Source organism: Haemaphysalis longicornis, unplaced genomic scaffold, assembly GCF_048455015.1.
Source record: "Haemaphysalis longicornis isolate Haplotype H1 unplaced genomic scaffold, Haemaphysalis longicornis Haplotype H1 scaffold_2, whole genome shotgun sequence".
Lineage (NCBI taxonomy): Eukaryota > Metazoa > Arthropoda > Arachnida > Ixodida > Ixodidae > Haemaphysalis > Haemaphysalis longicornis.
In genome coordinates this window covers 269,270,785-269,291,509 of record NW_027526295.1, presented here as the reverse complement: position 1 = coordinate 269,291,509, position 20,725 = coordinate 269,270,785, and the positions used below count along the sequence as shown (strand labels likewise).

The 20,725-nt window shown below is 47.9% G+C and overlaps 1 protein-coding gene across 1 annotated transcript in view; it reads right to left on the bottom strand.

Annotated features, from left to right (window-relative positions):
- The window catches only part of LOC144168629 (transient receptor potential cation channel subfamily M member-like 2), a 58,848-nt gene extending 40,028 nt beyond the window's left edge, over positions 1–18,820 (bottom strand). Inside the window, exons 1-7 of the mRNA XM_077697575.1 lie at positions 18,610–18,820; positions 16,403–16,554; positions 14,038–14,232; positions 12,145–12,301; positions 10,150–10,246; positions 9,942–10,063; positions 695–886 (exon numbers count right to left, since the gene is read on the bottom strand). Of these exons, the coding sequence (XP_077553701.1) occupies positions 695–886; positions 9,942–10,063; positions 10,150–10,246; positions 12,145–12,301; positions 14,038–14,232; positions 16,403–16,554; positions 18,610–18,810 (1,116 nt within the window). The 5' untranslated portion in view covers positions 18,811–18,820. The remainder of the gene's footprint in view (positions 1–694; positions 887–9,941; positions 10,064–10,149; positions 10,247–12,144; positions 12,302–14,037; positions 14,233–16,402; positions 16,555–18,609) is intronic.
- Between the last annotated feature and the right edge of the window lie 1,905 nt (positions 18,821–20,725).

The following is a 20,725-nucleotide window of genomic DNA, read 5'->3' as shown; positions in this document are numbered from 1 at the left end:
ACCCGCTCGCCCACACGCTTACTATTCGCCGTCCCCACTCGCACTCACTCGCGCTCGAGCTCACCACCTGTAGTCTCCACTCGCACGCGAGCGTGTTCACCAGACCCTCCATGAGTCATAAAAAAGAACAGTATTAGTGCATTACGTCTACGGAAGGCTATCCAAACCATATCCCTAAATCAACACGCCACCAGAGAATTATCTACAGGGTGCCCCATAGCAGGAGCTCAGCGACGACATATTTCCGAAGCTAAAGGCAATACCGCCCTTAACAACCATCACAGTGAGCGGCTGCTGCGACGGATAGCCAACAGCGGGTAGAAGCGCAATAGTGACGCTCACCGCGGTAAGCACCGGAAATGGCGTGAGTGCACTCGCGAGTGGTGACGGGGGTTCACTGTGCTTGGGTTGGGGCTCGCACTCACTCGCACTCACATTCGCCAGTTCAAAACGGGGGCGAGGCTCACTCACCACTCACTCATGAGTGGTGAGTGTGGGGTGCGTGAGTGTACTCGTGAGTAAGCCTGCCAACCTATGGTTGAAAGTGTTACTGTCGATGTGTTACATTGTGCGTTATTAAATCGCAATTATTTTGCTCAAGGCTGGCTTTCGAGAACACTGCAGGTGGTATCCAGACTCGGTGTCTGAATGAGATCTAGCGTTTAGTCCAAATCTGTCACCGGTCGGTACTTACTAAACTGTGTCCAAGAGCGCCTTCCCAACAAACGGAACGGAAAAACTCCTCGTGCTGGATTTTGGCGTATAGTTGCCGTAGTCTCTTTGGAGTCAAATACTTGTGGATCTGGAAGCCCCTGTTGAGGAATATGTGAAGGAACTCCTCTCGCTTAGGTCGCAGTAGCGCATACTCGAAGTCTTCTCGGTCGATCTGTGAAAAAGACGGAGATAACACCGCGTAGTGCCGCAGTATCGAAGGGGCGTTGGTACGTCTACGCTGACCCCCCGTGTGTCTCTTAAAATTCGTGCTGCATGAATGCAGACAGATGGCAGATCAGTCCCTATCGGGCTGAATCGCCCACAGCACACTCCGCAGCCCCATAAAAAGGGAATAAATGTTAAACAACCACGGCGTACCAGTGCGTACTTCTGCGCACGGTAACTTCGGCTGCTGGATGTCGCCTCTGTATATAGCTGTGCGTGTGCCGTTACCAGTCATCCCATACACCCCACACATCTTGCCACGAAATCGAGTTTACATTCGTGTTGCACGATGATCCCGGTGATCCAAGATTAAAAATGCTTGTAATGCTATCTCTGAACAGGGTAGTTATACGCCCAGCACTGTTTTTAGCGGATTATCCTATGATTCCTCTACAACGCACTTTTAAGTTTCTTAGTGAAATCAAATTTTTATTCCTCATTTCCTATCGCGCGTAGTTTTCGCACCTAATTTTATGCCATGCACTATCACACCCTGGCCTTTTACACCAGCCATCCTCATTGTCTTTTACTGATTTTACTTATTGAATTTTTGCTTTTTGTTGAGCAGTTTTAGAGTTCACATCTTCATCCGTCATACGTAACCATTGTTTTGGCGCTCTTTTCCTTAGTTGTCCTTGCACCATAAACATCCAACCATCATCGAACAGGGTAGTTACTGTAGCTCGTAGATTAATAAGGCCCAAGTGAACATTGTGACGGCTACATATATCATCAGTTTTTTCGAAATCACCTGGTCTCCGCAAGAGTTCCAGTGTTCCGGAGTCCCAGTGTCGTCTACTTCAACACCTGTGAAAGTATGTGGAAATGATACTCCAGGAGCCCTTTACTCTTCCACATATTCGCCCTGAACCCCCTCCCCCAAGGCACATTAAAGGGACACTGAAGTGAATTTGTCAAGCTCCCGTTTTTGCTTGCACTGTGTAGACTGGCTCAAATTAGCACACTTTTCATCGTTTATCCGGTTGACAAATCGGTAATTATTTTACAAAGCGCGAAAGAAGAAAAACTACCATGCGCGGTTTGCGGCGGCCGCACAAACTAAGCTGTGACGTTAGGAGGAGGGGGCGCCGTGATTGGACCATGCCCAAGGTTAGCAATCAAACAAGTTTCGGTTTCGGTCTGTAAAACAACATGTTTGACATTCGATGGCGTCGTTGGATGGGCATTCTCAATATCCCAGTTATCGTAGTACCGCGCTTCTGCCATGTTGTCGGCTGTAAAATGCATAAGATAAGCCTCCCAGGACGGCTTGGAATCGTAGCATTCACTATCTGAGGCCTACGCAGTGCATGAACGCCCTCCGCGTCCCCGCAGACGCTCAAATGCATGCGCTTTTCCCCCATATTTGGAGCTTGTCTCCCTCATGTCTGTATCGTAAAAAGCGTGTTCGCACCAGGCCAAGGGTCTGTTCATTCTGGCCTGTGCCCACTGTCTGCAAGCAGTCGGTGCTTCTGAGAACTCGCTAGCGCGGCAGTGCCAGCCTGCGCGATTTCTGTGGACTAGTTCGTGGAGCAATGAACGTTGCGACCCAAAAAAAGGTGAACTCAGTATAGAAAACATCGGCGAAAAACGAAAAAGTTAACACATAAAAAAAAGCATGTACCCGCGGCGATTCAAACTTGTGACTGGCAAAACACTTGCGGTGACCTACCTGGCGCACCAGACGCCTAGGCCACAGAGGGCCGCTGGCGGCAATGAAAAATATTAGGTATATAATGTATAACCAGTTTACACTTTTATTTAGTTTTAGTATTTCAAGCAGCTTAGGTGACTATTTGTTGTATTGCGCTCGTGCAGTAAGCGTCCCCCGAGTTTCCACAATAGCTCACGTCTAGCAATTGCATTTCGTAGACGGGAAAGCGTTCGCAGATGCGTAGTCGTGCTCCTGACCGCTCTGCTTGTTCGCCCAGCGCAAAAAAAGTGCTTCCCACACCCTAGTTTTACGCTGTACGGTAAAAATATCAGTTGATTTTATTTCCTTCGTACCTATATTGACTTCGCTCACTCTTCTCCCCCTTCAAGAGGCCTTATATTTTCCTACTGGCGTACCAGTCAGCGAAGCGTCGCATGTGCGCTTGTGCAGCGCTTGTGTGAAGCGACCTTGACTTGGAGCTAGATACAGAGTACAAACTAACGAAGTAAAGAAAGGCGCATTCTTGCATTCCCAAACGTGTTGCGGCTTAGTTTCAACTGATCGAACGAATTGCGACGACCCGTCTGCGGCCGGCGGACTAAACGGTGGGCCGACTGACTCGGTCGCGGAAGGTCGGCGAGCCGTGTAGTAGCGCAGCCAATTGTCAGCTCCTCTCCTGCTGACGTCACACGAAAACGCCACAGAAAATGGGCGAGCGTAAAGAGAGGAGGACAGCATTTTCGAATTGATTTTTCTACTAAATAAATTCGCGTAAACGCGCACAGAGTGGTCGAAACAGGGCCCAGGGACTCCGGACTACAGTTTGCGCTCGTAATCCCGCATTGTTTACAAATCACTTCAGTGTCCCTTTAAAATAATGACTGCACACAAGCTTGTCTTGTCGAAACGACGTCAATGCGACAGCGCTACTGTAGCGGCGTTTTTTTTTTCCTCAGTCCTCCTCGGTAGATTAGATGGGAAAGAGATGAACGGAAGAACGGTTGATGAAGGCAAAAACAACGACACAATGCGTTGCCTCGTTAAGAACCACGGCGGAACAAGTTCGCGACTTGGTTCTCATTAAAAACAGTGGCGAATTCAATGGGAAAAAAATCGTATACTCCTCAAAAATGTTAGCGAGATGTCACGAATGCTCACATCTCCTTTCAACTTCCTTCCAACGTTATGTTGTATTCATTTCTTTTCGCGGGCTGACAGAATACAACCCCTAATCTTTACAGCACGGGTTTCCAACGGAAAAAAATTCCCCCGCATTTCCCCGAAGGGGAGTATGAGGAAGTGCGAAGCACGGGGTGATGCTATGAGGGGGAGTTTGTTGAAGTTTGGTGGCATTTTGCCCGTTAGTTACATTAACACCCCCTCGTGATCACGTTCGGCTTAACAGGCCTCGTTTGTCCCTCTGCGGAAATCTTGGTGAATTAACGTGTATGTTCGAGAGGAGGAGCGCACCGCACCGCAGCGCACCGCAGCTGCGAAGCGCCGACCGGAGTGAAGGGAGAGGAGGCGCAGTCACGTGAGAGAATGCAGAACTAGCGGGTTTGTAGTATCACGTGTACACCACGCAGTTATCAAGCCGCTATAACGCCGCTGAGTCGCCAACGCACGCCGCTGACGACGTAGTTTGAATACGTTAAAGATATAAGGCGCGTTACTAACACTAATATCAACGTCGCGTCCGTGGCTTAGTTTGAAGAATCTTTAAACAAAAGGGTTCAAGAGAAATTGCAAACAACAAGGGACTCAAGGGGCACCCCTGCTTCACCGACGACAGTATATCAAAACTTCGTCCCACTTTTTTGTTTACAATAACACGAGCTGAGCACTGAGTGTACGACATATTTACACCTTCGAGGATGACGGATCCTACGTTAACGAGTTCTAACACTGAGAAAAGAATGTTATGCGCAACACGGTCAAAGGCCTTCTGCAAATCAATTTGGATCATCGCCACGTGGCCCCCTAGAGCGTCGCAACACTCTAATACACTTCTAGCGACATGAATATTGGTAAAAATAGATCGTCCCTGAATTCCACATGTTTGATGGGTTCCAACAATTGTTTTTATTACTCCTTGCAATCTTCTAGCCAAAACCTTCATGAAAATTTTGTAATCAACATTCGTTAAGCTGATTGGCCGATACGACTCTACCGCCAACAGCTTTTCAGGATCATCTGTTTTAGGAATTAACACAATATGACTATTCCGGAACGAAGGCGGTGTTCTCTTGGATTCATACGCTTCCGTTATGACCCTGTACAAAATTAATGCTATATCTTCTTTGAAGAACTTGTAAAACTCGGTTCCCAATCCATCTGGCCCCGGTGACTTCCCTATGGATAATTCGTCGATGGCGTTATTTATCTCCTGCAAACTGATCGGCGCATCCATGCTTGCTCTGTCATCATCCCTTAACTTTGGCATTAACGGCAAGAAAGTTAGCTCGTAATCTTTACTGCCTTGCGTTTCAGTTCCCAGCAGTTCCTTATAATGTTCAAAAAACGCGCGCTCCACGACTTCAGGGTCCCTAGAAACCACATTATTGTATCGAATAGCTTTAATCTCATTCTTTAGCGCATAACCATTTTCGTCACTCAGGGAACGTTTGGTTGGCGTTTCGCCCAACCAGAGTCGCTTTGCGCGTGCGCGCACTATGGCACCCCTGTACTTCTCGATGTCAATGACCTCCAACTTATTTTTAACTTCTCTTATTTCTTTTGTAAAAGTTCCAGGCTGTTGAGCCTCAATGCCTAGCAAGAAGTTCAATTGCCTTTGTAGTTGTGTTTCCTCCTCCTTTTCTTTATGGCGTATGACGGACGATCTTTCTATTGCACCTATCTTAACGTCACTTTTTAGCTGTTCCCAGACGGTGATAAGTGACCCACTTTCTGTTCCGATTGCCTCCTCTAATCTTTTCTTTACACCAGTTGTGAATGGTTCATCATTCAGTAGTTTTACATTGAATTTCCAGGTATCCCAGCTAAAGCGAGTTTTCCTTTGCTTCTGACCTATTGTAAACGTCACCATGCTGTGGTCGCTGAAGGACAGCGGTTTCACGTTGTAGGCCTCGCACAGAGGCACAAGACCCAGTGATACGTAAACTCTGTCCAATCTTGCGTGACTTTCACGTTGAAAATGTGTGTACTGTGGTGCATTCATGTTCGACAGAACACACGCGACGTCCTCCAGGCCAAACTCATGCACTAGGCTATTTAAAACCATCGCACTCAAATCATGTGTCGGCGGTTTTTTTGCTCTATCAGCGCTCGAACAGACGCAGTTGAAATCGCCAAGAAATATTACGTGCCTATCGCAGTTTAAATACACTTTCAAACTTTCAAAACAAAGGCGGCGATCCACTTCCTTATTTGGCGCATATACACAAATCACTCTCCATGCCATTTCCGAGTACGAAAAATCGCACACAATAAAGCGACCGCGTTCGCAAACACTGACACTTTCTTCAAAAATTCCCACAGAATTACGCAGAAAAAGCGCACATCCAGCCGACGCGCCTACCGAGTGCGACACGCAAACGTTATATCGTGCTCTGAAAGTTTGCACCATCCGGTCCGTTTGCTCCTGACTTTCAATTTTCGTCTCTTGAACGGCGATTATGTCGATATCGTCTTCCAGAAAAAGGTGGTTAAGCTGGTACTGTCTCCTTTTTGACGACAGGCCCCTGACGTTGATTGTTGCCACCTTAAGTGCTGAAAGGAGATTCGTTGCCATTCACATTAATGAGCGTGTGGACAGGATGGTGCTTTCATTATTGCCAGGAAGAGGAGTGAACCGCTGTAGTCAGCCAAATCCACCGTCGAAATGACATAGAAGCTGTCATGTGCCCCATACCAATTTATGGCACCTGTTCCGACCTCGACAATATCCTTACGTTGTCCTGCCCCCCCCCCCCCATACACTCCAGACAGCACCACGGGTACGGGGCGTGGATTCAAAAGCAGCGCAGAATACACTACTGAATTACGGGCCTGGAGTCTCAGACACAAGGATGACCGACGCTGGCTCACTCGCCCACCGGCGCACACCACTCGCGCGACTACGTCGGCGTCTTCGCCGGCGTCCACGCTGGCTCCCTTTTGTCCGGGGGGACGCTACGCTTGGGCTTCTGTGTGGAACGCCGCCTCAGCACCGCCTTCCAAGGCGGCTCGTCGGAAGCCGCGTTGTCGCCTTCTGTCATGTCGGCGTTGCTCTCGCGTCCACGCTTTCCGCAGGTGCTGCTAGCGAGGTCCTTGCTCGTGTCCATATCGATCAGACTCCTTCCCACCGTCCGCTTGGTCGGTTTCTAGGATAGCTCCTCCTTGGGCAGCTTGGTTCACTGGTGGCAGTGATAAGTCGTCTGTGTTGAGGCCCGGCCGGTCATTATCTTTTCCCTGGCCCATGCCAGCTTGTACGGCGGGTGACTTGCACGTCGGCAGGTCCTTGAGCTCATGCGTCGGCGCTGGCTCGTCTCCCCCTCCTCCAGCGGCGACTTCTTCCGCTTCAGCTTCATCCATGAGGTGCTCAGATTTGTCGTCACACCCCACTGGTCCGGCGACAGTGGCGTAAGTTTGCACGCACTGTGAGGCCTCGTGGCCAAAACGACGACAACGAGTGCAGCGCGGAACACGACACTCCCGTCGAACGTGTCCAGAACGCTGACACCGCAGACAAAGCGGCAGACGCCCCGGAACGACTACGAGTGCGTTGTCCCCGGCGATTCGGAGCTGGTGGGGGACGTCGTCGGGGGAGACGCCTGCCTTGAGTTTCAGCGACACAAGGCGCGTTGTCGAGCCCTTGTCGCCGCACCCAGACACACGCCACCGGTCTCTTGCGACGTCAGTCACTACGCCGTACGGCGCAAACGCGGCTCGCACCATGTCGTCGGGCACACCATAAAGAACCCAGTGCACTTTCACTCGCAGCACCTGGTTGTTCGGGTCGATGACCATGCAGCGAAGATCTTTTACTTTTACGTCGCGAAAATCAACCAACTTTTTGGCACTTTCGGCGTCCTTGAATGTTACTGCCCACACGTGATTCATTTGGAACGCTCCCAACGCTATCACGTCGAATAGCAGTTCCAAGCGTGCGAGCGCGTCTCGAAAATCTTCCACTCGATAAGGCCTCGCTTTGACGTCAGCGTGCAAGAATACTGTGTTCAAAACGAACCGACCTGATGGCAGTTGAGGCAGAATTATCTGGTAGTCCTGTGCTTCGTTTTCCGTTGTCCTGTTTCCGCGGCCCGAAGCCGCAACGACCGCTCCAACTGGGGAACTCGACATCTTGCGTCCGCTCGCTAGATTCTTCAAAATGAAAATATACACGGATTCCGTTTGCACTGCAGTGAAGTTAAAATTTTGTCATGTGCCGATGACATCGCTGTTTTTTGTAGTGATAGGAAAAGTGTGAGGGAGGTGGTGAACGATCTAAAGCGATTTTGCGAGTTGTCTGCCAGTGCAGTTAACTGGAACAAGTGCATAGGATTTTGGCATGGTGACTGGCAAAGTAAGCCAGTGTTTTTCGAGAACATGCCTTGGACGACAACTCCGGCCAGGTATCTGGGCATCCCCCTTGAAAACTACCAGGATGCTAGAGAGTACTGGGACGGAGAAACTGATAGAGTTAGAGAGAAATTAACACAATGGGGGGGAAGGGATCTGTCAATGTTTGCCCGTGCATCAGTATGTAATGTGTTTGCTGTTGCCAAGGTATGGTACGTCCTACAGGCGATTTGTATGTCAAGAAGGAACATACAAAAGCTGCACAGAGTGTTCGCGGTGTTTTTGTGGGGCTCAAGTTGGGAGCGCATGAGTCGAACTAATTTGTTTCGCTCGGTGAAAAGTGGTGGATTGGGACTGGCACATTTGTTTATCCGACAAATAGTTTCTAGGTTTATGTTTCTGAGAGATCAGAGAGATTGCTTTGGTACAAGCCCGACTACGTGATGTCATTCCAGACTATGTAGTTTCAACTTCTGAAATGCGATGTGTACGTGTGCGTGGGTTCTTGCGGGAAGTTGTGGATGCTTTTAGGATTTTAAGGGTTAGGTTTTCCTCGGAGTATTTGAGTAGTGTACCGCGAAAACGTTTGTACAAAGATATGATTGATGTGTGTCTGCCTGTTCCGGTTTATCGTCCGTTATATGCAGTGGGTTCAGGAAAAGATGTTCTAAAAAGAGTGAAACGAATGCCAGTACGTTCATCTGTTAAATCTTTCTTCTTTAAACTTCATAGCGGCACGCTTCCAGTAAAACACTGGCTGCAGGAAAAAGGACTATATGTACACCCATGGACACTTAACTGTAGACTATGCCAAAAGCTGGAAACAATTGAGCAAAAATTTTCTGGACTGTTGGGATGCGGTGTTTCACTGGGACATCCTCCAACGAACCCTGAAAAAAGACTTACCATTAACGCCTTATGGCATTCGCTTTTTGCCCGTAAACAACGATGGAGGCGTGCCCTATGATATGTTCATGGCACTTAGTCTGCATTCTATGTGGAAAACTCGCATGGCGGTTCAAAATGCCGAAGAGGATGCTCGCACAGTGCGAGAGTACTTCATTGAAAGCGTTGCTTATATAAGAGAAGTTTATCGAGTGATGCCGGAAGAGCCTGAGTGGTTACCCGTTCTGGATGTTCTAGCGCAATTTAAGATGTTTTAAGCCACTCCCTTCAGCCGATTGGTGGCTGGAGCTAGTAATTTGTGTACTGAACAGTGCGTGTTGTGTTGTCGCCAAGCAGGCAATAAAGAAAAAAAAAAGCGTCCGTGGCTTAGTCGGTAGAGCGTCGCGCTGCGGCCGCAAAGTCCGCAGATCGAAACCTGGCGCCGGATGCTGTTTTTTTTTTATATATATAGTGTAGTGGCCTGGCTGGCGCGCCGAGAGAGGGTGTTGCGAGCTGGAGAGTAGTAAAGGGGCTTTAGGAGAGTAGGCGAGGGGGGAGAGGAGGCGCTATGCGAGCGCGACGATTCAGGCTCGCTTAAGAAGTGCATTCGCACTTATTCCTGGCCAATCTCCCACGTGGGTATGTGCCATGTCAGCGGCCAGGCAGCGCGCGCCCATCTCCCCCCGTTGCTAAGGAAGACGAAAAGCGCGCGCACCCGCAGCTGTTGCTATGCGGACGGCGGAAGGTTCGGGGTCGCTTATAAAGTGCATTCGCACTTAAAACTGCCACGATTACAGCACAATTACAGCACAAACACAGCACTGTGTTTGTGTCTTCTATGGCCCGTTTTTCGCGCTGTTTCCTCACATTTTAACATGTACCAAAGAGCGCGCACTTCCTCCCTATTATGAAAAAAAGTACCCAGGATAAAACACCTGCTTACCTGGTACTGTTCGGCGAAGTCCTTTGAAAACACTTTGGTCTTCGCCATTTGCGGGCAGTTCCAGTCCAGTGTCAGAAGCAGGTCCTTCTTTATCTGATGGGCCTGGTGGCGGCGCATTTGCGCTGTGGGTTGATGAAGGAACATGTGTAAGCTGAAGCTGATCCATGGGTTGTTACGGTCTGCAGCGTGTACGCATAAAATCACTCACATTTGAACACGGCCTTGAGCAGTATGTCGTCCAGGTGAAACAAGTTGTTGCGATGGTGGTGGATGTTGATCACCGTGAAATACATCTGGTCATGGGTCTGAGAAGACAGCGCAAGAACTGTATTGAACTAGCGTTGCCCAGCCAGAGTTCGTATGCTCAAAAACCTCTACTTCTTGGCAGTCTCCAATACGGATCAGCGCGACACAAGTATAGTATTTTTCAATCCTTCACAATTGTAGTTTCGGATTCAGCCGACCTTTATTTAGCCTGTGTATTGACCCATGGGTGGGCTAATTGTTCGGACATTCGCCTGGCGTTCGTTTGAAAGGAGCACTGATATTTATAAATGATGTCTTATTACTGGGTCGTCTTGTATGGGATACGTTCAGAGCTTCCTTTTTTTTTTTTTTTTTTTGCAAAGGTATTGCATTCAAGATTCTCGTTCTGCACCCGCCGTGCTACTCCTAGATTTAGTGACGCCATCCATGACGACACGCTGGAATTTCTGCAGGGTGAAATTTAGCGAATGGCGAGCATTCTTAAGCAATCAATGTAAGGGCGTCAAGGAAGCTCGACTTTTCTGGACATTTCATGTTCCCGAACGATCACAGTGCGTAAGTTGAAATTGTTAAAATGATATTCTAACATCACACAGTAATCTGAAAGCACTAGCATCGATTTCCACAGCGTACCAGAAAGCTCGTCTACAGCCCGATGTCGATACTTATCGACTGTCGATATCAATATAATGTTTTATCTTGAACGGTGTTATCGTGTTTTCATTTCATTTTTTTATTCGGAACAGCCTTTGTTGGTAAGTTGGTTGGTCTTGTATTCAGATAACGTTAAAAAACTTTCTGTAATCGGAACTAATATTTCTGCGTCACCATGTAAACGGAATTGAAACTGTAACTTCTTGTCGGACCCATTGCCTTGAGCATCAGCTTTTTACGGTTCCGGCTGTTTCGTTTTTTCTAGCCTTGCTGGCCTCAGAAGGCCTCGTCTCGTTCGTAGTCAGCGGTGTTAGCGCAACAAATGCAACATCGCCGTTCTTGTTCTAGTCGTTCGATCACGATTTACAGGGCTTAGCTCCTGCCGCCTCGTTTGCGTCATAGTGTTACTATTCGTGCTTCACTACCCCATCGCCGCCTTCTAAATTCGGTTTCTCGTAAAATTTGCGTGAATGTGACAGTGATGATGCCATTGAGAGGCAGGAGGTAACAGAGCAGTGTCCCTTAAAGGAAATCCCACTGAACTCTGATGAGTATGTGCGCATCGACAGTGATGTTGCGACTTGCCCTAAGAACAAAGGGGAGAGCATTGTTGCAGAGGTGTGCGATTAGAAGGAGGACGAGGAGGATGGGCTGGAATATGAATCTCAAGAGATAGCTACCGTAGAATATGCCACGCTTCAAGGAGCACAGCCAGCTGTGCAGTATTTAAAAATTTTTTCAGAAGTATCCAGGATCTGAAACGTTTGTAAAACGCTTAAATGCCATAGAAAAAACTATCCTGAAGATACAGTTGCAAGGGCTAAAGAAATTGATCCATTCTTTAGTGCACAGTCACCACCTGTTGCCAAATAACTTTGTGAATGCTGTGCCTAAATGTCTTGTTTTCTTGCTTTCCGAAAAACTACCAGCTACATTCAGCTTCTAGTGCTTAGAGTTCCATAAAATGGTTTAAGAGTGTGTACGCACATAAATCCGCATTTTGGCACATCTCTCTCAATAAACGGAACTCCTGTTAAACGAAACTAATTTTTTCGGTGCCTTCAAGTTCTGTTTATCGAGAGTCTATACTGTACATCAAAAGTGGGTGGTAGTCGTGATAGTCGACTATCACAAATACCGCACCTGCGTATTTATCACACTCGACTATCGATAGGGCGATATCAAGAGTTCTGTAAAATCACTACGTCGATTCCGATCGGCGATCCATACCTATGATAATCGTACGCATAGTTTTACGTCCCCTGTTTGAATTCAAACGCACCTGACACGCAAGTCGTAGACACTCGATGATTCGGTCCTTGAAAACGTTTCTGGACAGAGCGTTGTCACGGAACTTTGGAAACATTTGGCAGATGCGGGAACTTATTTCAGGCTTCAAGACTGTTTCGATGAACTCTGGGTCCCACAGTGTCACGCCACTGCAATAAAAAGCGAAAACATTCTACTGATGTTTGGCCAACTCTATCAAAATTCCACATAGCTGCACGACGCCCAAGTGACAGCTGGAATAGACGTCGCAGTTTTCTTAACGAAATACGCGGCGATTCTGCTATGGCAAGCAGACTTGCGACAACACAGAAGGCACAGACTTGTAGGGTTATGTTGCTACCAGGTGTCACCGAATGTTTCGTTGTCTCAATCGCCGACAAGCCAAGTGCACTCGATTACCGATTTAATTACTTTAAATACTCTACAAAGCGGCTGCCCCAAGGACACTAAAAAGACGTCCTAGCTACTGTATACCGCGAGTGCTCCTGAAACTGCTCAGCTAAGCGGAAGCAGTACTGCCAATGAAGTTGTACAAAAAAATACGACTTGCAGAAGATAAGGTGTAAACAAACACGGCACCTACTAACTGAGTTTACACCTGAACATTCGCCCGCGTCTTCTTTGCGCCTGATTAAACATGAACGTAAACGAACTCGCCCACCTATGTTTTATTACAGAATATATCAATCAGAGAGCCATGCTTCCCGTTAGCGTGAACTAGAAGCAAATAAAACCTCCTATCGATATCGGCTTTTCGTAAAGATGCCCACCTATTCCATGAAGAGGCATTCGGAGGCACGCACACACCAGGTGTTGGGTAAACAGCCATGGGCGTATTCACAAAAGGAGGCACTTACCCACCCCCTCCCCTTTGCCTAAGGGGCCTCTAGGAGGCGGTGGGGCCAAAAAATTGGCGTTGTGCCCCACATCGTCTGGACAACTAGCCTCGACTCATGCTTAGACTTTCAGATAAACTCAATGGCTCATCGGTGGCTTTTGATACCTTGTGCCGCTCTGTGGGTTGCTCTGGCTACGATTTTAATCATAAAGTTGAGGGGTATTGACCAGGCCACTGATTCTGCCTTTCACTAAATGCCCAAATCTTAGGCGACCTCGACGTTTACTCTCCCCACGACGTAACGAGAAACGACAGCCATTTTTTTTTCACATCACATCTCCTTTTTTCACGTCACATCTCCCGATACATCTCTATGTTAAGGCTTTCCACGAAAGCACATACGATACGATTGAAAATGTTCAGGCAAACTTTATAATTGTCGACAACTCATAAGCCTGAACAGCATCATAATGTTAAACCACCGTTGAAGCGCCTCATTTTGTTTCTCGTGGAAATTCCTGCAAGGGATGCGACACAAATCTTAGCCCCCATTATCTTCAAGCAAAGGGCAGCATCGTGCATGGAAATACGGCACTTCAAGTCGCTCGTGTTATATTATATGCTTTAGCGTCTTCTGAACAAAAATAAAATTACCGATTCCTAGTTTTACCTGTTAATTGTCAACCTGTTAATTTATCACCCAGGCACCAGGGCTAGAAGGTCTCAAGCGGTGAAGACGTTTCTTGAAAACGATCGTCTGCCGAGTTTCCGGCAAGGTTTGTGCCCTATGCAGTTAACTAGACAGCACTACTGCACTAGCCATACCCCCAAAGGCGTTCCTAACGTCAAGGAAGGAAACCCTGGAGACGTTGCCTCATTGCGGAGAATAGTCCTCCTTCCCATACACGACGTCCCATCAAGCCTTTGACGGAATTTTATTAGCTCGAAGTATGCCACCTGGTCTCATAGATTGGTCGGGAGCGCACGTGTAGGGTGTCTATTCATGCTTAGCGGGAAGGCATTGCTCGCACAGCTTGTTTCCCTCACCGCCGGTCGATCTCGTTGTAGGCGAGAGCGAGCAGGTCAGCGACGCCTCCGCTTCCTTGCAGGACGAGCACGGGGATCTGCCTCTTGATGTGCTCCAGAACCATCTTGTTGCAGCTGGTGCCGCCCTGGCAGACGATCGCGATGAGCGGGATCTCGGCCGAGCAGAGCGTCGGCACGTCTGCCGCTTCGCTGTGCCTGTTCCCTACGTGCAGGGCCAAAACAAATAATTAAAAGACATCCCCCGGAGAGTTCCTCAAGGAGGTTGCAGCTCATAATTAGTCAATGGCGCTGAGACACTTGCCGTGTGGGACCGTTGGTTTCGTTTGAAATAAAACGAATCTTTTGAGTAGTACAAGCTTCCGCGAACCACATTGCACCCCGAGTCATCCTTGGAAGAATCAAATGACTCGCCGCGGTGGCTCACTGCCTGAGGCGTTGTGCTGCTGAGCCCAAGGACGCGGGTTTGATTATCGGCCGCGGCGGCCGCTTTTCTGGTGGAAGCGAAAAGCGGAAAACACCCATGTGTCCGAGATTTCGGCGAAAGTTAGATACCCAGATGGTCAGAATTAATCCGGAGCCCGCTACTACGGCGCGCCTCATCGCCTGTGTAGAGTCGGCGCGTTAAACCTCTACCAATCAAGGGGAACGAGCAAATGAGGACGCACGAGCAAGTATAAAACAGGCAATCAAAACCACCGAATGGTCTGGTATTGGTCACTGGTATTGGTGCTATTAGAGGTATTAGTTACTGGTATTGGTACCGTGAACCACGTGAACAGGACGACTGGGACCCGACTCATGCGGGCGCACGTGAGAGTCTTTTTATTGCTCGGTAACAGTCACTGGCCGAGTTTCACCGAAGATATAGGTGACTGAAACAACCGGACGGTATTGCGCCTTGAGCTACAGTACCGGGGCGTAAGCTGAGCGGCTGATGCATCATGACTGTCTTATTTTATTGTGCGTGCATATAAAGGTATCTTACCTCCCTACAAATTCTAACTCATGCGCGATTATTTATTTTTTTGTCTCTAGAAGCTACCTGTATTTAATTTGCTTCGTTTGCGGAAAACAACATTGATGCCTATGAACGTACTCATGGATGGTAGTAGTTGGTAAGGTTGTTCGTATACATGTGCCTGTTGTTCATAAACAGCGTAGCCTCAGACAAGTTTTCTGAAGCGTAGCTCAAATTGGCTTCAGATATAAACGACAATTATCGTTTCCTAGAAACCTGGCGTGGACTGCCATGCGAATGGGCGTTTAAAAATCACTGAAAAAGCCCGATCGAACGCGTAAGTCAAAGTTACCCATACGAGAGCTTAAAATCTAAACTCAGGCACGCTTAAAAACTATACACTCGTTCGGGTGTTTTTTACGGATTCCTGAATTCAGATATCAAATTGGTTGCTGCTTAAATTAAGAAGGTCAGCATGTGTGACCGACTTGAAGTTTTTTAATTTCTGAATCAAGTGAGACTATACCTCTAACAATTTCAAGTCATTTCCTTAATTAGCGCTATTTTTAATGGAGATAATCGTGATGCTGATAACGCTTATTGAAATTAAGATTGCATAACTTATACTTTTTTCCGACTATATATATATATATATATATATATATATATATATATATATGGTTAAAAATAGTCACAAAGGTACAGAAAAGTGGAATATCAATCTCGACCTTACCGCAGGTACAAAGCAGAGTTTCGTAAGATTCACGAAAAAGAGGTACAACATATCCTTCGAGGCACCCCGAAAATTATTATTCTCTTAATACCTCAAATATTTCAAGTTAGTGAGACTTGATTCCTGACTGTGCGAGCAAAAAGATTAACACAAAGCCTTGACGGATGACGGTACAAGCAAACAGATCGAAAAAAACAATCACACACTCCAGCAGTGGAGTACGTAGGAATGTATTTCGGGGGGCTGGGGTCTCTTCACAACGAAAAGAAAAAATGAAAGGAGGAAAAGTCAAGACAACAAAACAAGAAAAAAGGAAAAACCAAAGGAAAGAACTTATTCACATTAAGAATAAAATAGCTTCCGGAGAAGGCTGTTATGCAACTACCTTTCGTGTTTTGTTCATTTTATTCCCCATTGAAATGGCCAAAATGGCTGATAATCCTTGTGGGAGCATGCACCGAGGGCGCATGTGGTAGGTGCATAGCTTGTGACACAAAAATAATTATCGGTAGGTACTATTTGATGATAGAACGTGTTAGTACCTCGTCCATTCCCTGTGCCCCCGCCCCCCTTTTGCGGACCTGGGCAGTGCATGTGTGCAAAAAGTGGGTAGAGACTTTTCGACTTAAAATAGGGTCTTTTGCTTACCTATGTCGTCGTCAGATGGCAAAGACAGGTGTCGTTCAAGTTGGAGCATGAAATAATTCAGCCCCGTCTTGTTCATGGTGTCGTCTTTAACAATGATAAAGTGCGTGTGGTCTGGGTTAAGGTCGAATTTGTTTTCTTCCGGCCGGCTTCCGACGTTCTCAATTTGAATAACTCCATCCTGTGGGAAAAAAGAAAAGAGCAGCAACGCCGTCTTTGCTTTTGTGACCGTTGCGAGCGCGCAATGTTGCAGCGTACGCATATATGAAACAGGAAAAAGGTTGCCTGTGCGTTTCTCTCCAATATCTGAACTTGTATCCGCATGATCAACCAATTGGGAGTCAATAAAAAGAGTTAAGTGCCATACCACATTGTGTAGGTGGATGACCAAAGGAGCTGTTTGTGGGTTTTTGGTTGGCCACAAAGTCCCGCTCAAATCGCGCCTTGGCGCCGGGGAAGCGGTCAGCGGGATAGTAGCCACACCTATGTTTTGCGTTTTCTGCCTCGCAGTATTCAGAATCGCGACAGCATCGCGCTTTAGCTTTGCCGCTACAGCCCGATCGTCGTCGGTGGTTTCTTTCCGCCGCGTTCGTTCCTATCGCCGCCAGATGGTGATGATGATTGGTATTGGTTTCCCTTTGTAGCGGAGTGGTGACATGCCATCTTACCAAAAGGACTAATATACGTATGTTTTATAGTCCTGGTTCAATAACAGCGCTGCTTAGGGCAGGCACCAAAAGCTTATTAGGCACAAAATACTTTTTTTTTCTCCTGTTACAGGTGGTGACTGTCCTAGGCAATATTCCCCTTTCTGCTTTTCGTCCACCAGCATTCTAATCTTTTCGTCGCCTCGACAGCCTTGAAGTTAACTTCCTCTGTGCTACCTTTAAATCCTAGGGCTTCTGGAAGCCGAATATTTCCCGCATGTAGATTTGGATGGATAGCATCGCATTCTAACACTATGTGCCGCATAGTTTGTTTCTTTTCCGCAGACCACGCATACCCCATAATTCCGTGAATACTTCCCCACAAATCTCTTAGTTCGCAAGCGACCTGCTCTAGCTTTCAAAAGCAAAGCACTGGCCTGGGAATTATCGTAGAAATTTTCCTTTCCGATGTCCAATTTCTCAGCCCTGTACATTTCTAACGACGTTTTAGCTTCGATTTTTTCTCTCCGTTTATCCGTTTCTATCTGCCTTGCCTCTTTTTCGGTTACCTAGGCTGTTTTGGATTCTCCGCTGTTCTTTCCGTATTTCATCGTTAGCCTTCTAGACTTTTTTCACCCCTGCGTGTCCACGCTTTTTAAGTATAGCTACCTAAACACCTTAGCTGCCCACCTACGTTGATCCATTGCTCTCAACCTTCTCTCAAAACATATTTTACTGTGCGCTTCTGGAACTTCAAACGACGCCCAGCCCATATCTCCCTGCACTGCTTCGTTAGTTGTTTTTCCATGCGCGTCTAAGGCCAAACGGCCTGCCGTTCTCTGGTTCACTTAAAGGCCTGCTACAGCATCTTATTTTAAGCAGAGTACTGCATTCGCAAATGTAAGACCCGGAATCATTACTCCTTTCCACATTCCTCTCCCTACTTCATATTTGTTCTACGCCCACAGAACTCTATGCTTCATTATAGCTGCGTTTCCCTTTTCCTTACCATTAAGTTGCTCCTCGTGAGTTCTTAAGTAGTTATTCCCTTCGCTTATCCACACTCCCAAATATTTATATTCCTTTACTATGGGTCATTCGTCATGCTGGATAGACACTGCGTCAGTGGTAGTATCAAAACCATTATTCCCGATTTTTCTGCGCCAAAATTTCACCCGATGTCGGTGGCTTCCTGGCCGCTAATATTTATTAGCCCTTGCATATCGCTCCGGTTATCAGCTAAAACAACAATGTAATCTGCGTATAACATTCCCGGAATCACTTCGCCTATTTTTTATGGGTAAGCTTCACTGCGCAACAACCTTAAGGGGGAAAGCCCGCTTGCAAAGATGAAGCTTACACCATCTCTCCTAAACACAAACGCATCGCAGGGAAGACATCTTTCAGGGGGCAATATACGTCATCCCATATTAAAATATGAAGAGCAGGAGGCGAACAGGTGGCCGAAGGGAGAGGGTGCGCCAAAGCGAAGAGGAAGGTAGCGGCTTTTCTCCGTTCGTTATAGTACAACAGCCAAGCGGGACTTCACTGCGAAGCGTGCGAATAGGCCGCAGCCTGCGGGCCCTCACCTTGTTAGCCTCGAACTTGTCGGCGCACGTGAGCAGGTCTTCCCTCACGATGCCAAGGAGGCACAGGGGCGGCCGTTTCTCGAAGTCGGTGTGCGGGTGCCTGTGGCACCTCATGATGAGCCGCTGGACGAGCTCTTCGTTCACCCGGGAGCCGATCTCCTTCGCGATGCCAGTGTTGATGCCGTTGGTCAGTATCCACATCGCCGTTGTGTTGGCCGCCTGCAGCGACAGGGCTTTCCTGCAGCTTATCGGCGGATAAACGCCGGAGAGCCCGGGCCATTGTGTACAAACGTTTGTCGACCGAGCCCAGTGCTCCAGCCTCCAGGGGCGCATTGGTCGTTGCATTGCTGAGTGCACAATGTACAAACCATTTTCTATGATGAATGTGATTTTGTCCCCTCTGTCGCTGAAAGAGCGCATGCTGAGAAGTAATGAAAAGCCCTGGCCACATGACTAATGGAGCGATTCTGGTTAGGCCACTCGCCTTAACACTAAAGCTGCTTTCTTTATTTTTATGCTCTATACTCTCGAAGCAAAGTGTTATATGACTAGGCGGAAGGAAAGTCCCGCTGTCCCCTGTACACAGAAAACTCCAGCCAACCCATGTGCATGCGCAAAGAATATGGTTAGAGAGGAGTTTGAAGTAAGGGGAGAGAGACATTAAGGGGAGAGAGAGGTACCCGGTAGCCGACCGGCGCCACTGCGCGTTCGCAGAGGGGGAGACACCAGCTGGGCGCATGTGCAGGTGCCCCTACCGTGTATCGGGCACCATGCCGGGACCGATTCTCCACTCTGCTATAAATCTCTATTGGCTGGGTTTACAGCATCTGCCGACACTAATAAGAAGGAGTGGTGCATAGAGGGAGCGAAACACACGCATAAACACCGGCCGCTCGTTACAACTTCGCTGTGTAACCATCTGTGCAGAATGCGTGGGCGCATTATTTTTTTTATTTACTTTTCCTAAGCGCTGCTTGCGCTCGTGTTTTAGCGTCAATTTAGTGTAGTTTAGCGAAGTTTAAGGTCAACGGATGCACGGTGACCCTAGCTTGGCGTTTACGCTGCTGTTCAGGTTTACGAGCGCGACGCTGCGCATCGATTTCGGTCGAAACCACGTCCCTTCCGTAAATCTGTTGCGAGGCGACAAACGCGATAGAGCCGATACCCTGCCCAAACACTAGTAGAGATGGCTACGTATGCCGGAACCCAGCTACAATATTCTACCTCTCCGTACTCTCGTCCTCAGTGCATCCTGTGCAGCTACCACGATTTCCATTAGCCCGTATGGAGAAGCCGCTGTGCCTAGCGTGCCTGACGCGCCTGGGCAACGCGTTATCTATCGCAACGCCCATCCTCTCTCACGCGGCATTCTTTCGCTCTGTGTGAGAGCACGCCATTTTATTGCGTTCCACTTCAGTCAGCCAAGGATCTATGTACACTATATGTCACACAGTGGTTCAAGCGGCCACTCGGAATGTCCAGGTATTCCGAGCGGCACCCATCATGGAAGCCCGCATGCTAGTGCACTATACCACACCCCCACTCCCCACTCAACTCCAAAAGTAAGTGCACTGATCCCACAGATTCAAATGATGTACAATATGCTGGAGTATATATACTCCAGCAATAATGCGCACATTTCCGGTTGTAGCACAGCGTCCCCGGTCCTTACCCATAGAGCTGAAAGCTCTTGACGACCGCTGAGGGGAACTACGTGCCCCTTCGTTAATTCGCCAAAAGTAAGGAACAATTCCGACTACTCTGTCCACAACGTGCGCCAGTGGCCAACAACACGAAGCTTGCGTGACATGCACGCAAGCTTCGCGTTAGTTCTGCGTATATGTTTGTTCACATCGGCACGGATGTGTGAAGAGAAAGAAGGCTACCACTGACCTTTATAAGACCTTCCTTGAAATTCTCCAGTTGACGCCGTGCGCCCCATTCTTGCCAGGTGGTCAGGCTGGAGATGATCACCAGCACAATCCGAGGGAGAGTGAGCTTCCAATCCCGCGTGAAGATTGTCAGCACGTCCTCGATGCTGATGTCGTGGGTCACGCGTATGTAAGGGTGACCCTGCAGAAAAAATTAATAATCAATATCTAGTTCCTCCTCCATT